Here is a 16,903-nt window from a genome sequence, read left to right as displayed (position 1 = left end):
CCCCAAATGATGAATAATAGATAATCAAATGAGTTAATACAAACAAAATGAACCCTACTAGAGAATTATCTTGAAGAGGAGATTGGGTAGGCATCACGGGAGAAAGAGCCAGAGCTGGATAATCTTTTATGAGGGGGTCTCATACAGGTTTTTATTCATTCGCTTTGTGTCAGTATACTTTCACCTTCCCAGGACACTTACATTATTGTTTCTTCTCCCTCTTAAGTATTTAAACTCACCATCTCAGTCATTCCTAGCATTCACTTTGTTCAAGTCTCTTCCATATTAAAGACAGTGACAACAGGCAGAAACCTCCCTAGATCCTAATCTTTTTTCATCTCCTCCCTTTCATAGTCAGATCCTTACAGAGGTTATCTGTAACTTATCTCCACTTAGCGGTCTCTCCTCTAACTCTTCCACTGCTCCAATATAACTTTGGCCTTGGTCAAACTACCAAAAGAGCATTTACTATCATGATCAAGGATCTCTGTGTGCCCGAGGTTTTCAGACTTTATCTTGCCTGACTTAACAGCAGTCAAAACTCCCTCTCCTGATACAGTTTCTTCCTTTATCCAACATGGCATTGCACTCTTTTATTTTTTTAAATTATAGTTGACATTCAGTATTATATTAGTTTCAGGTGTACAGCATAGTGATTCAGCATTTATGTATCTTAATCCTTAGTGGTAGGCAGTAGAGCCAAATGACAGGAAGGTGTGAGTCACCCTGAGGGATCAGCTGACCCCCTTCAGAGGACCCTAAACATTGCGTTCTGGTTAATAAATCAGCTGCACAGTGGGCACTGCCCTGTGCCTTAAAGAGTGAGAAAATGTCTAACTACCAGCCAACTTGCCCCCCTCCCAAGATAGAGCCTTTTAAAAAGACAAAAACAGTAGTTGAAATTGTGGAAGTTGAGGGACTACCCAGCACTTAATAATAAGAGTAGTGGGTAGGATTCCTTAACAAAAATCACAGTCTGTACTTCCTCCAATTTCAACCTAGTTAAGGTCAGAAGTTATTAGATTGGAGGCTTCTGGGGATAGAGAAATCAATGTGAGGACAAATTAGAGTGGTTTAATTCTAGCTATAGCAGTACAGAATAAAGAAGAGAACACACAGCTGTCAGAGGGGACAGGTTTGAGGGCTGGGTGAAAAGGTGAAGGGACAGGAAAAAAAAAACACAGAGAACAGCATGGCTGATACCAGAGGGAAAGAGGGCTGGGGCGGGTAGTAAAGGGTAAATGGTGATGGAAGGAGACGACTTGGGTTGGTGAGCACATAATACAGTACACAGATGATGTATTATAGAAGTGTACTCTTGAAACCTATATAATTTTACCAACCAGTGTCACCCCAATAAATTCAATAAAAATAAAAAAAGCATTACTAAGTCAGCCAACCTCAAGCACATACTGAAGAATGCACTCTGCCGGTCAGCTGTTGTGTCTGTACCCAAAGTACAATAGTTCTGGTTGCTCTTTTTGTTTTGAAAACTTTATTATTTAAAAACAAAATTTAGAATCAAGAGGAACCCAAATAAACCAAGATAACGCAATAAGGATCTAATTTTAAACCCATATAGACAGAGTAGTTAAAGTGTGTTTTCCTGAGTTGATCTTGTTACTGAAAAGGTTAACTTTTCACAATTTGGTCTTCAGCTTGGAACTATGGCAGTTTTGGCTACCAGTTATAAAGTGACTTACTAATGACTTTGGACTTTGAACTTGAGTGAGGGTCAGATGGTCTCAGCAGTTTTTTTGTAGTCTGATTGAAGTCATTATGTAAGTTTTCAAGACAGCCTTTGAACCTTCCTGTACTAGAACTCTCTTCCTCAGCTTCTAATGTCAAGGTGTGCTGCATGCAAATCCCAGGTCAGCTTCTTAACGTGCATGTTTTTGACCCACCTCCAACCCAGCCGCCTCTTTCTTACACACATTCATCATACTCACCGAGATGTCTAGTTATGCCTGTATTTCATTTTGTTAGGAGGCAGTAAGAGTTCTAAACATGTTCTTCAACTTCAGTTTATACCAGTGAACCTGCCTGCACCCCTTTCCTTCTCCTGGCATTCCTTCACTTTGCTACTAAAATTTTAAAACTTCAGTTTTTAAAAAATTTATTTCCCTAGCCTCTCTGTCTCTATTTCTCTCTTTAGGACTTATAAGAATGTCTTGCACTAAGATACTCATGCTCTACAAAAATCTTAGGATTTTTGAATCATGACCCAAAAACTAATTACTATTTTTGTCTTGATTTGTAAGTTTATTCCTTTTTAAATTTATTTTTTCAATAAAATTGAGCACATGCAAGGAAATTTTATGACTTCTTACTCTCCAGCTTCTCAGCTTGTTTTATATTTACCTTAGGTTCTGAGTCTTGTTTCCAACTACATCCAACACTTAACAACTCTACCTCAAGCACACCATATTTGATTCCTAAAGCTTTTAAAATCTTATTTTTCTTACAAATATAAATCTAGATAGAAATGTTCACAAAAAATAAAAGCTAGAACATAGGAAGTTAATTTTCCCATAGAACTCTTCTTTATAGCTCTAGGTGGTTCTCATTTCTCTGCTTACACATACTATGGTTTCATTGTTTACTTGAAGCATTTTATTTTGTTTGCATCTTTATATCTACTCATATCAGGGAAGATTTCAATTATAAGAGTGTAAATAGGGAACATGTTTATTTAGCCAAGTTGACACTATAATCAGATGAGATCACAATCTAAAGAGTAGACGGGGAGAGAGGATTGCAGAGGTTTGGTGCTGAACTCTTTAACTGTTTCTAAAGATTCAGTCCTCAGGACTCTACCCTTCATTGTCTTTTTTCTCAGAGATCTATCTCGTTCTTTCCTACAACTTCTACCTTTTGCCCATGACACCCAGATGAATCCAGATCTGATATTTTTCCTAGGCCCTATTCTAAAATTTTCATGTGAGAAGATTTTTAACTTGAATATCTTCCTGTCACATCAAATTTAGTATATTTGAAAACAAGTCAATTGTCCTCAGTTATAAAGTCATTTCCATTCATGACTAAAATATTTCTCTCTATGGTATTGCTCCTCTCCCAGTGTCCCAAGTTCAAACCCATCAGCCAAGATCATCTTCCCTTCTGTCTCCTCTATTTCCATTTGTAAGCTTCTATTATTAAAGTAGCCTTCCCAAGAAGGCCTTTCCTGAACCGTGATTTATTTTAGCAAAAGTAAGAAAAAATCATTTTAAACATCTGAAAACATACTTGTATGTTTGCAACCAGATTTGCATGCTTGGCTAAACGTGGACATTTAACAGATTTCAGCCTTCTGAATTTAATCTAGCATGGATATCATATTTACTAAAGTAGTTATTTTGCTCACTTTTAGCTAGTTCCTTACACAAATAGAGTGAAATTGCGCGCGCACACACACACTATTGAAAATACCGAATGGAATGTGATATTTCTTGTGTAGCACATATAAGCTGAGTGGGCTATTTGAGAGCTCATCCTATGGATGAATAGACAATAAGCTGGATAGTTGCTATGATATGAATTGGCTTTAAATAAAGAATATTCCATATTTTAGACAATGTAACCTTCCAGGAGGGTAGGGATTTAATTATTTTTCAGTGCTGCTTTCTCAGTGACTACAACAGTACCTGGCTCATAGTCAACACTCAGTAAACATTTGTTAAATGAGTGAGTATAGTTACTGTATGGGTTGATATAGAAGCTGCATAAAGTTGTCACACTGTGAAGTTCAAACAGTGTCTTTAAGTCACTGTCCTGAAAACTATTTAACTTGTGCTATTGCCATGTCCTCCGTACACAGAGGAAGAGCCAAATTTACTCAGGTTTGAAATACATGATTTTAAAAATAATTCTAGGATAGTGCTTGTAGTTTGGCTTTAGGGAAAGTTGTGCAGATAGAAAATTTTAAAAATACTGTATTCTGACTTCTTGTCTGGACAAGAGGGCGGACTCATTTCTTTTTGTTCCTCCCTGATAAGTATAACTGTAGTAGGTAGGTAGATAGACATGAGCAGAGTAGGGACCATAGACCAGATGCAGAGGGTCACCAGGGTGGAGAGCCCCGGGTGCCTAGCAATGGGCAAAACTATAAGCCCTTGCATGACCACTTCCTTAAGCGTTAACTACTGGAGATGAAATCTAGGCCTCAGCTGTGTTTCGGCTCCAGACCCAGAGAAGCAGCAAAATCAGATGGAGCGATGCCATGGAGACATCAGGACCAGCTGCAATGACTAAATGACCCCCTGCCCTAGTGCTGACCAATTAGTGGAGACCATGACCCTGAAAGGACACACCTGGAAAGCTGATAAATTCCCCATTGAGATTCTGCCCTAGGACTTCCAGATAAAAGTCCTTAAGACAGGTACCCAGGTGCATGTACTCTCTTTTTCCAGAGTATGCCCTTGCCTTTCCTTCCTCTTGTCTCAAGGAGTGCATCTCTCTTTCTCCTCTCTCTCTCTCCCCTAAGCTCCAAGGGCCCTTCTTTTGCCTCTGTAACTCATTTCCTGAGCCCATTTCTTCTATGGCTCACTTCTTCCATCTCTATGACTTTCTAAATAAGCTTTCTCTTATAATTTAAGTCTTGGCTCTGAATTCTTTCTTAGCCAGAACTCAAGTACTAAGGTTGCTGAACTGAGGTCTAGCACCTGGTGCAGTTTCACCACCAACATAATGATCAATTCTGGGTAAGTACAATTATAAGATAATGCCAGAGGCATCAGAAAGAGAACTCTGAAAGATGGGATGAGAAAAACAAACTAGCTAATTACTCCCAAGACTGGAGAGGGAACATAACTGCAGGATGTCTTATGACCTCTCACTCAACAAAGAGGTAACACAGGCTTGGTATTCCCCAACCCCCAACCTAGCAACATACGGGAGTACAGACTGGCTCATTTCTACCCCAGATGGAACTGAACTCCTGTTGACAAAACCAGGTGAGTCTGATACCACCAGTATATAGGAATCCCACTGACAAGTATCCAGGGGAAGCATTCTACTTCCCTACCAGGCTTGAGACTCCTCTCACTTGCTGAGAGATTTGGGCAGCCAGAGGGCACCAGCAAAGGGAGCCTTTTCATCACCGTGGGCAGGGGGCTCCCTTCCCCCAGCCTAGAGGCACCAGGTAACCTGGCCTAGAGAAAACTTCCTCTAGCATAGCACCATGAAGGACCATTGGGAGCCCTAGCAGCACCAGATAAACCAAGCCGACCAAAATAACATCACAAAGACTCAGAAAATTAACTGTTACTGGAATCACAGACCAAAAACCTGAACCTGCACGCTAAACATGAACACAGTGACTGCCTGCTAAAATAAAAGATTAAAATGGGACCCAGAGTCTCCTAATGTAACAAGCAAAATATCCACAACACAATTTTAAAATCACCTATCATACCAAGAGCCAAAAAAATCACAAATTGAATAAGAAAAAAACAGTCAACTGATGACACTACCAAGATGAATCAGATATTGGAATTATCTGACAAGGATTTAGAAGCAGTCATCATAAAAATGCGTCAACAAGCAATTACAAGATCTCCCAAAACAAACAAAAAATAGAAAGGCTCAGCAAGAAATAGTTAACAAAAAGAGTTGTTTTTTTTCTAAAGTGAAAAGAATTTCTATGGTATGTGCACTATATTCGATAATAAAAGAAATAATGGCAATTATACAACTGAAAAAAAAGTAAGCAAAATAAAAAACTCATTGCATAGGCCCAATAATAGAGTAGAAATGACAGAGATAGAGTCAGTGAACATAAAAATAAATCAATAGAATTAACCAAATCTGGGTTAGAGAGAGAAGAAAGACTGGGGATAAAATGAACCTCAGGAACGTGTGGGACAATAACGAAGGCGCCAACACTCATATACTTGGAGTCTTAGAAGCAGAGGAGAAAAAGAATAGAGCTGAAAGACCACACAAAGAAATAACGGATAAACATCTCAAATTTAGCAAAATATATAAATGTGAAAGTTCAAGAAGCTGAGTGAACCCCAAACAGGACACATCATAATTAAACATGTGAAAACTGAAAGTGGAAAAATATCAAAAGTAGCCAGAGAGAAGTGACACATTTATTATAGGGAAACACAGTTTGAATGACAGATGATTTCTCAGCAGAAACCATGAGGGCCAGAAGCAAGTGATACAACATTTTTCAAGTGCTTAAAGAAAAGAACTGTTAACTGCAAATTCTGTGTTAGTCCAAACTATTCTTCAGGAATAAAGGGAAAATAATGATATTCTCAAATGAAGCAAAACTAAAACCATTTGTTATTAGCAGCCCTATCCAAAAAGAACGGCTAATGGAAGTTCTGCAGACAGAAATAAAATGATGAAAAAAGGCATCTTGGAGCATCAGGAAGGAAGGTACAATAATGGAAAGAGCAGAAATATGGATACATGCAATAAACTATGCTTCCCCTCATGACCAGTAGACTGAGAAATCATGTATGTATATTGTAATGCTCAGAACAACCACTGCAAAAGAATATACAAAGAAATGCACTCAAAACCACCATAAATAAGTCAAGATGGAACACGAAACAGAAGAATGACAAGCAGAGGAAACAAATAGAACAAATGATTAAATGGCACACAAGCTCTACCGCATCAATAATTATCTTACATATAGTTGGTCAAAATACACTAATTATAATACAGAGATTAGCAGAGTGGATAAAAAACCATGATTTTACTAGGTGTCATTTACAAGAAACTTCAAATAAAATAATGTAGTTAGGTTGAAAATAAAAGGAAGGTAAAAATAAGACCCACATAGGAATCTGCTTAATGAATTGTACCTCTGTCTCTCTGAGTGTGTCTCTGTGTCTGTTGTATCTTTCTCTATGTATATAAAACCTTGTAAAACTTTTTATAGTTATTCTTAGGGGAGACCAAGCAGTGACACTGAATTAGGCTCATGTGAAATAAAACAAGAGAAGAAGGGACACAGTTTTATCCATGTATATTCTATAATTATAACTCTGAAATTATTCATCTGAAAATAGATTGGAATAAAATAATAGGTAAGAGTATATTAGAGTGATTGAATTCTAAGTTTCCCTGTTTATATTTTACAAATTGAATGCAATATAGTTACATTACTATAAGTAAAAACATTTTTTCATTCAAAATCAGTACTCTCTTCCAAGTCTCTACCATGAAGTCTGCTCATTTTAAACTAGCTTTCAAGTCACTACTTCATTTGCGTTCTGATGGCTTGTAACACAGTCTCCTCCGCAGACATTTTCCCTCCTGGACAGAGGCTGTATCTTACCCAGTTCTGTCTCTTCAGCACCTCCCTCAGATGATGACAGATTGTGGGCATCTAATATATAATTGTCCAGTTAACCTGACTTGAATATGTGTATGCTGAGTATTATAGGGGAATCATTATGGTCTTTTACGACTTGTTGAAATAATTCTCTCAGTTAACCTAAACGAGAATCGCACATTACCTGTTATAGGAAAAGTATTTAATATTAGAATTGTGTATAACTCCCAGGGGATTGTTTATGCCTGCTCTAAACATAGTCTGGGAATTGTTGACAAAGCCTGATTTAGCAGTACTTCTGTAATAAATATAGCCCAAGCCACTAGAAAAGAAAACTTACAAAGGGACAAAGGCTATGGGTTTTTTTTAGATCTAAGAATAATGGCACTGAAAAGCCGAGAGGTGAGGTCATCTCGTTCTTCTTCCTGCCCTTGATGGCAACACCTTATATCTTCCCACAGATCTGTGTGGCACTTCAATTAACAAATCCCCTGGGAGTGATGGCCCTTGGTAAAGTGTCAGCCTCGTTAAAACACTCCTCCCATCATCAATCACGTCAACGAAGCAAAGCCTCCCATCAGCAGATAAAGATGCCTCTGTACTGCTTCCATTTGTATCTTTCCAATTAAAAGCAGCAGAGGCAGAGTTCTGCAGTGTGCCAAGTATCCCTAAACCCTTCTTTCTTCCTTCCCCTCGGTGGTGACACACTTACCTCTCTTCCTCTCATCAAACACAAAGCATCGTTATAAATATTAATTTCCCCCTTCTCAAAAGTTCCCATTTAATATAAGTTGCACTTGTTCACATAACACCTACAATTCTACAGTCACTCACGTTGAAGTGTTAGTGCAATTTGGCATTTTCCCTTCATTATAGTATATCCTTCCCTTTATTGCCTTGTTCCGGGAATTTTAGGAGTCACCAAGTAGAAAACTTATTTTTGTTCTTTTTATGTTCCCTTGGAAAGAGATGTCAGGAACGGTTTACACAAGGGAAACTGAAACTTGGATTAACCCAGTGCATGTGCTGAAATTCTAGTGACCAGAGCTGCTGGAGGTAGAGCGAGCTGTGTTTGTTCCTTCACTGGCTTTTGGAGCTATTTATCCTAGCAATTTATATTTTCTCTGCCCTGTGCCCTATCATTACCCAGTCCCTGTCTCACAGTGACACAAGACCCCCCAGTGCATATTTTATGTTTTCTAGAACTTGAGTAGATGCGTAGGTGTGTGTGTGTATGTAACATGCCATTAGCACACCTATGGTCCTTATCTAAAGACCTATTTCCCTATGACATTTCTTCCTCTGGACATGAGTTTTCTGATTATCTTCTCTGTTTATTTTTTATACTTTAGAAAAAAATCTGAAAAAAAGAAAAGTCCTCCAAACTCTCAATAGTGTGTAACAATCTACTTTCTCAGGGAAATCTCTGACAAAACTGAATTATTCAAATGGTAATGATTAACTCATAATTCTTTTTCATTACACTCAAGATAATTGCAGTCATTGCAGTAATGAGCATGCAGAACAAATGCCCGGATTATGTTCCCCAAGTCAAGACTGCACCACATTCAGAAGGATCAGTTCATCGCAGTCGTGGGTCTGGTAATTTCCTAGGGGCAACGCGTTTCCCATGCAATGAGCACATGAGTAGTTTTAAAAGTACATGAATTTCCATGATTATTTTATGTAACGCTTCATGGAAAATAAATAGAAAATTGGAGCAATATTGTATTGCACGGAAACTTTATAGAAAATCCACAAAACTGTCTAAGCAACGATGTATCCCTGAAATAAAGAGTTAAGTGTTGTAGAGGTTGAAAGAGAATATTATATTCACGAGAGTTTTTATTAATGACTAAAAACACAGATTAATTCTACAGTGTCATGTTTTAAACTGATACAATGAAAAGAGAGTAAAGAAAGCACCAAAGCCAGGCTGAAACTGTGGAATGAGAGGGCGGCCAGAACACAGGGTGTGAGAATCTGCCATTCTTCCCCCCGAACACCCCCTCTGCATTCTCGTGACTGCCGCCCTGATCCAGCCCTCCAGATAAGTTCAGCTGGCCTACCAGAAATATCTCATAAGGATTATTTCACTCCAGATATCTGAGCAGTTCCCTATTACATCGAAACAATTAAATAAACATTCTTCAACCTGCCACTTAAGGCCCATAATCAATGCCCCCACCTTTACCCAGTCACCTTTCTCCAAAATCGCCTCCTGGATGTACAGAGCCACTGTGTCTACCGTCTGCCCAGACTGGGTTTAGGATCTTGTTTTCAGTTTGGTGCATGCTGTCTTCCTACCAGCATATTGGGATATATTTTGTCTAATGTTTTCACACCCATCTTTATAATGTTGTCTTATTACAGCTCTCTAAGATTTATACAGGCGGCTTTATTGCAAACCAGAGAAGGCTGTGGCCTTTACTTTTTTTTGAATTTCCCTCGTTTGTTGTGCACATTATATGTCTGCAATAAATGCTTATTAAGAATATGAAGCAGTGGAATCTGGATGGGTCTAATAGTATAAAAAACAAACTTTGGTATATATAATAATAGTTATAAGAATTATATTAATGTAGTAATGAAGTACTCTCTAAGAACTGGTAGACAGGATGAAAAACCAAGGACTGAATAAAGTCTACACACTTAGCAATAAAATTTCCAGCAAACTTCCCTCATTCAGGTAGAATACTCAAGGATTTTTTTTTTTTCTGAACAAAATGAATGTACCCAGGAGAGAAAATACCTTCAAAAATTGGCATTTGGGGTTCCCCAATGAAATTGCCTGCTTGCCATTCAGTCGCCCCATGATAAAGCCTACTACTTACGAACGTCGTCCGTGCACACAGAGCTTATCACCCACTCTTTAATGTCTTGTCCTCAGATAATTTAAATGTACACATAGGATCAATAGGCATTTGAGGAAAGCCTTCAACACAGAATAGAAAGACCTAAACAAGCAAACAGGAGAAAAGGAACTTAGAGAAATCAGAAACTTTACTGTAAATTGCAGAAAACTTCAAAATACAACGGTAAATGTTTAGAGTAGTGGGAAAAGATGTTACAATCATGAAACAGGAACATGAAAGAGGTTTTTGAAATGAAAAGTGAGGTAGAGACGTTTTAAAAATCAATATGAATTACAAAAGATAAATATAAAGGATTTCCCAGAAAGTAAAACAGAAGAAAATAAAGAGGTAGAAAATAGAGAAGAAAGTTATGGAAAATTAGAAGATCAATCTAAGAAAATTAGAGAAATGGAAATATAGCTGCAGCTGGTGGGGAGACCAGACCATGTGGCCCTCTTGAGTGAAGATGCCTTGGCCTCTGGGTCGACATGGGAGGATCTTTGTAAAATGCAGATTTGGATTCAGTAGGTGTGAGATTCAACCTGAGATTTTGCATTTCTGACAAGCTCCTGAATGATGCCTCTACTGGCCCATGGGCCCCTTTGAGTAGCAAGGCTGTAGTCTTGTCCATCTTTGGATCTTCCCTTCACCGTCATCGATAACTCAGCCACTTTCAGAGTGAGGCCGTGAGGCGGCGAGGGATGGTGGGTGGTTCTCACATCTCTGTGCATTCGGATATGAACTCGCCACCTTTTCTCCAAAACCTCCTTCCCCTGATTATTTTTTTTACTCAATTATTGAAAACCTTATTCTCAAGAAACCCGAGCAGCAACTCTCCCACTCTCTTAATTGCCCAAATATTTCTTTGGTGGATCCTGTTTCTAAATCTCTCTCTCACTGTGTCCTGCTCTCGGCCCCTGCCTGAGCTGAGGCTTCCCCAGCTCACGTCTCTTCAGCTGGACTCCAGCCTCCTCAGGAACTCCGGGCTTGAGTCTTGGCCCCGAAGAGATGCTTGTACAAGGCAAACATGATCACGTGAGCCTCCTGCCTAAAATACTCTCATCATTCTCCGTTATTTAAAAATAAAATAAAATGAAAGCTCACTAAAATGGCATTTCAGGGTCCTTCTTTTTTTTAATTCATGTGTTTTTTGGCCATTTATTTTCATTGGATAAATGTCTATTTCCTTTGCCAGTTTCTTCAATGGGTTATTTTGCTGTTGTTCAGTTATAGGAGTTCTCTATATATTCTGAATATTAACCTCTTATCATATATATATGATTTGCAAATATTGTCTTCCATTCTGTGAGTTCCTTTACATTCTGTTGATGGTATCCTCTGATACACAAGTTTTTCACTTTGAAGTAGTCCAGTTTATTTATTCATTTTGCTGCTGTTGCCTGTGGTTTTGGTGTCATATCCAAGAAATCATTGCCAAATCCAATGTCATGAAGCTTTCTCCCTATGTTTTCTCCTAAGAGTTTTAGTTTTAGCTCCCATATTTAGATATTTGATTCATTTTGAGCTAACCTGTATGTAGGCTGTAGGGTTAAGAGTCCAGCTTCATTCTTCTGCCTGTGGATATCGTGCAAAAGTTTTCCCAGCACCATTTGTCAAAAGGTAGCTACTTCTTAAGCAAGGTTGTTTTCGTGGGTATTTCCAAAGCAGTTTCTTACCATTTCAAAGGTCAGGTAGATAATTATTAAGTTGTACATCACTTAAAGGTTGAAGAGTTCAGAAGATCTAAGATCATTTACATCCCTCAGGGGGGGAAAAAAAATAACTTAGCCTTCCAGGGCAAAGAAGAAAGAACTAAAAAATTGCAGGACATTCCACAGGTCAGAGTACATCTGCCTGGTTTTCTTTCTCCAAACTCCCGCACTCAGTTGTTTGGAGTGGCCTCCCTCTTACCTGACAACCTAGGAGGGTTGTGAGGAACATGTCCTCATATTTTCTTTGGAGTATGGTTATTTTGTTGACATTTGCTGAATCAGATGGTGAAGTTGGAAGACTTCAGCTGGAGAGGCAAACAAGAAACACTGACTTCCAACAGTAAGTAGACACGTGGCTTATTTCTGCTAATAGACTAGGGTAGTTCCTCATCTATTTTCACAAATAGCCAGATAAGCAAAGGTGTAATTTTTCTTGGGGAAAATAATGGTATTGAAAACAAATAGGAAAAAATGTGTAGAATTTTCTTCTTATACACAAATCATTTTTTTATCATTTTGCAAATAAGGCAAATATACAATTACTAGAAGATATCGCCAGGAAATTTTAAGAGAAATAAATGACAGATGGATGAACAAGGAGAATTTAGTTGAGTTGACCACAAAGTGGCGTTGTATGCAGTCTATAATTATTCATTGAGAAGCTTCATTTTTTTGGATTTAAAAAATATATATGCTAATTATTGATGCATTCTCTGGTTTGATTTACATAGGCCTCGAATGGCTACAGAGAGAGGAAATTTAGTGTTTCTTACTGGGTCTTCTCAAAACATTGAATTTAAAACTGGATCCCTGGGGAAAATTAAGTTAAATGATGAAGACCTTGGTGAACGTTTGCGTCAGGTAATCCATTGGAAATATATTGAAATAATTTTGTATATCCATATATGGTCACTTCATTGAACAGTTCTACATTAATCCGTACCTTGAATCTTTAGCACAGGGGACAAAATTGGAGGGGACACACGTCTGTGTAAAGAGCAATGCCCTAGGGTTACTGATGGGTAGAGGGAATAATGCTAGTCACGTGCAGGCTTTCACACTCTAGTCCAGAGAAGGTGCAGAGAATTAGTACTGGGGACTCCACGAGGAGAGCAAAGAATGAGAGGGCCCAGAGAAAGGAGCAGAAGTGACCAGAGAAAGGAGAAAAGTGACCAGTTCACTTTAACCACAGAACAGAGCTGGCCCATTATCTTCGTCCTTACTGAGTGTTTGCAGTGCTCACTCTTTGCTGCATCCGGCTGGTGCAGGGTAGTGTAGCCCCCGGCAGCGTTCAGAGCTCACTGTGGGCTCCATGGTGCTCAGCACTTGATGTGCATTATCTCATCTAACCCTACAGCTACCCCACGAGGTTGGCTTGATTACGACCCCATTTATAAGGGAGGCAAAGGAACCCTAAGGCAGTTCTGTGACTTGCCCAAGGGCGCACAAAAAGTGGCTGAGCTCAGGATTTAAAACCTGGACAGTCCGATTCCAGGCCAGGCCTTTGAACCAGCACTCTAATCTGTTACTAAGGGAAAAAATGCAAATGGAAAATACCTTGATAGATTGTTGCTGAAATGGTAGATGGAATTATGCCGTGGCTATTTTAGTCTCGTGTTTGTTATACATGGCACTGTTTTGGTTTTTATAATAATGGGAAAGATCTTTGTGCTTAAAATAAAATACTGCTCAGATTTTAAAATTTTGTTCCTATCACATACGTAAATTTTTCACTGGCATTCTCTTCCTCTTCTTCTCCCTCATATTTAAAAAAAAAATAGATTCAGAAAAACAAAGATGATATTACAGATTTAAAGAGGAGTGTGGTTGGTCTGCCTCAAAATATTTCTAGTCAAATCCATCAGCTTAATTCCAAGGTGAGTCTGACGTCTCTACCGTTAGAGCAAGTGGGTTCTCCTTAATTCAACTCTGTAAGCCACCATTTTGCAGGAGATACACCAACCTTGTGTCTTCTGTAGAAATCGAATATTGTAATTATGGACTTTTTGGTTAAATGACACAGCTCTAACAGAGGATGTGGCTGTGGTGATGGGCAGAATGTGGGAAATGCTGCGGCAAGGGCTTGTTGCCTAAGTAGCCTTGCTCATGTTCTGATAGCAGCCTTCTTAGCGGAGAAGTGGGTGAATCCCTGTCATTTATAAAATTTATACAGTCACTGTGTGCAGGGGAGCAAGGAATCAACCTATCAGTTGGTGGTTCTTTTTAAAATGGTTTTAAACAGATCTGCACGATGAAGGAGAAGGGAGGGAAGCTTGGAGGGGAGAGGGGGGAGAAGCGAAAGAAGAAACAAACAGGTAGAGCGAGTCCTTCAAAGAGGGTCTTAGGAAAGCATGTCAAGCGGATAAGATTTTATAGAAAATGCCTTTGAACCAGGTAACTGATGCTCTTTCCCTTCCAATTCTAGTTTGTGGATCTTGAGAGACAATTTCAAAGCTTACAGCAGGTAAGTCCCATAAGTACTGCGTATCTAACATCTTCTGTCTAAAATAAACTAGGATCATTGATGAGCCTAGTATTCCTACCTTAAGATGGAAGGATGATTAATATCAAGGACTTTGACTTTTCCCCATAATTTAATTCTCATTATAGTTTATGCTTCCCAAGATAGGATGAGGAACCTGGGTCTCGAAGAGATGAAGTGACCAGCCCAAGGTCACGGCAAGGGGGCATGTGAACCCTGGAGGCCTCCGACGCAGTTCAGCAGTGCCCACGCTCTTCCTCTTATGCCACCGCACTTCAGTGGTGTCGTGTGGGCTGACGTGAGCTGTATCTGGTCAGCTACCCACCCAACTTGCTGATTTTGGCATCAAGGACTAAGTTTTGAAGGCCATGTAACTTCTCTAACATTAAATTCAGGAGTTTTGGGTGTATCATAAATATTCCAAATTTCCTTTAAAAATAACTTTGCTGGTAACTAAATTTGAACAGTTTCTTAGGGTATACCTTCCATTACTGTACTGCGTGCTTATAAACTAGTCCTTGTCAGTTCAGACTTTTTACCCCTTTTGTAGTAGGCTGGTGTTTTTGAGAATTTCATGGACGCCATAACCTTCTCCCCAAAGAAATGCACAGAATGTCCCATATTTAAAATTTTTTTAAAAAGTCAGGGGATTCCAGGTTAGCAATCTCTGCCCTAATGTTCCATATCTGTTTTGATTATGCTTCAGATGTTGTCTTCTACTTTGGTGTTTTAAATTTGGCAAACAAGTTTATTTATTTCTTTTCCTGACTTTGGTAATGAATTGCATGCTTAGCCTTGATCTTTTAAGGGGGTAGCTAAGTGAATGAAAATGAGCGAGGAATCATACCTGTGGAGCAAGACAAAGCACTAGAGTTTCCAGTCTCCTAGAATGCTTCATTATTTCTACTGAACATCTAGAACTAGAGGCCATGATCAAAATTAGCTCAGACTGTCCTTCTTACCATCCCCCCAGGAAGAATTTTTAATGTTTAAATGTAAGTGCCTTTACGCCTCTGGATAGGGCAAGTGCTCCCTGGGCACTACAGTCTCCACTATTCCTTATTGTCTTCCTCCTGACTGCTCAGTGATTCCATTTCCTGTTTGTCCCCCTTAGGCTTTTATGTTTCTATTCCCCAGACAGAGTTGCTTTTGTACACCAGAAAAACTTTTAATGAGATTGTGGTTAACATTCTTAATAGTGTCCTTTGATGAACCGGGCTAATTGTGGTGCTGCTACAAAGATAGACAAACAGCATAATGGAAGAAAACAGAGTCCAGAAAGAGACCCTCCCGTGTATGGTCACCTGACTTATGACAAAGATGGAGAGAGAATGGACTTTGCAATAAATGGAGCTGAGACATTTAGTTGGCTGTCCTCCAGCTCCCAGTTTCCTCTAGAACGAAAGGAACAGACTTGATTTTCTTTGTGAGTTGCTGAATATTAAAAAATATATAGTGAATAATTTGCTCCTGTTTTAATTTTTAAAACATAGAGTTAGACTAGGATTAGGTGAAATTAATGGGATCGCTTTCTTTGCCTAATCACTTGTCCTCTCTAAAGTTTTCTCTGCACCCCCCCAAACCATTACAAATCTTACAAGACTGGAACCGGTAGCTGACATATTCCCCAGGCTGTGCAGACAAAGGCGGCCTGTTTGTGACTCCAGTCTGAAAGTAGTCATGTGAGCATGAGAGCGGAGGGTGTATCTAAGCTGGTCACATTTCACACAAAGGGGCTGGGATGAAAAGGGTTCAGTCATCTTGACCTTGGGAGGCGGGGTGACAGCAAAAGATGATCCTATTTCAAATGCTTATCTGGAGGTACCAAAGATAACAATGACAGCAAAGGGACCGCAATTTCCATTCTATTTTCTTAGCACAATAGGAATGTCCATTATTATTCCCACACCTGAAGTCTTTACACTTGGTACCAACATATATGTCTCTGGTGGATAATGTTTTTCCAAAGAATAGAGGAAGAACCTTCTCACCTCGTGTTTCATCCCACCTGCGGCTAAGGGCATGTAAATAGTGAGGGAATATGCATAGGACCTATAGAAACACTCATTTTTTCAAAAGGGACTGGATTTGAAGAAGAATCTAAGTAATTGATTTAAAACCTGGGGGAAGACCTCGGTGACTGGAGCAAAATGTATGTTTATATACACACCTGCAGCGAAACACGCCTTTCACTGCTGCCCACAGCAAGCGCGATCGTCTCGCTGACCGTCCTGTCTCTGTTTCAGACGGTGGACAAAAAGGTTTGCAGCAGCAATCCCTGCCAAAACGCTGGAACCTGCCTCAATCTTCATGATGCCTTTTTCTGCATCTGTCCTTCACAGTGGAAGGTGAGTCACCTGGCCTTCGGTTGAAAAGGATGGTGAGTGAGCATCTGTGGTTTCCTTGGAATTGTTCAAACATATTTAATTTTCCAGCCAAAGTTTCTAGGAGGCTGTGGTCTTCTGAATCACAATGAATTATACGATGTATGTCAAAATCCAACAAAGGCAGGCATGAAATACAACCCACTAACTGCTAAGCCTTCTTAAAGAGGGGT

General features: G+C 39.3%; 1 protein-coding gene across 1 annotated transcript in view; it reads left to right on the top strand.

The window, feature by feature from the left end:
- Positions 1 to 12,091: 12,091 nt before the first annotated feature.
- The window catches only part of CUBN (cubilin), a 256,784-nt gene continuing 251,972 nt past the window's right edge, over positions 12,092 to 16,903 (top strand). The window contains exons 1-5 of the mRNA XM_016213239.2: positions 12,092 to 12,204; positions 12,596 to 12,725; positions 13,646 to 13,741; positions 14,290 to 14,328; positions 16,593 to 16,694. Coding sequence (XP_016068725.2) covers positions 12,092 to 12,204; positions 12,596 to 12,725; positions 13,646 to 13,741; positions 14,290 to 14,328; positions 16,593 to 16,694 — 480 coding nt within the window. The remainder of the gene's footprint in view (positions 12,205 to 12,595; positions 12,726 to 13,645; positions 13,742 to 14,289; positions 14,329 to 16,592; positions 16,695 to 16,903) is intronic.

The sequence above is a fragment of the Miniopterus natalensis genome, chromosome 1 (assembly GCF_054644295.1).
Source record: "Miniopterus natalensis isolate mMinNat1 chromosome 1, mMinNat1.hap1, whole genome shotgun sequence".
Taxonomy (NCBI): domain Eukaryota; kingdom Metazoa; phylum Chordata; class Mammalia; order Chiroptera; family Miniopteridae; genus Miniopterus; species Miniopterus natalensis.
The sequence above is the reverse complement of the archived record's forward strand: the minus strand, read 5'-3'. Positions and strand labels throughout refer to the sequence as shown.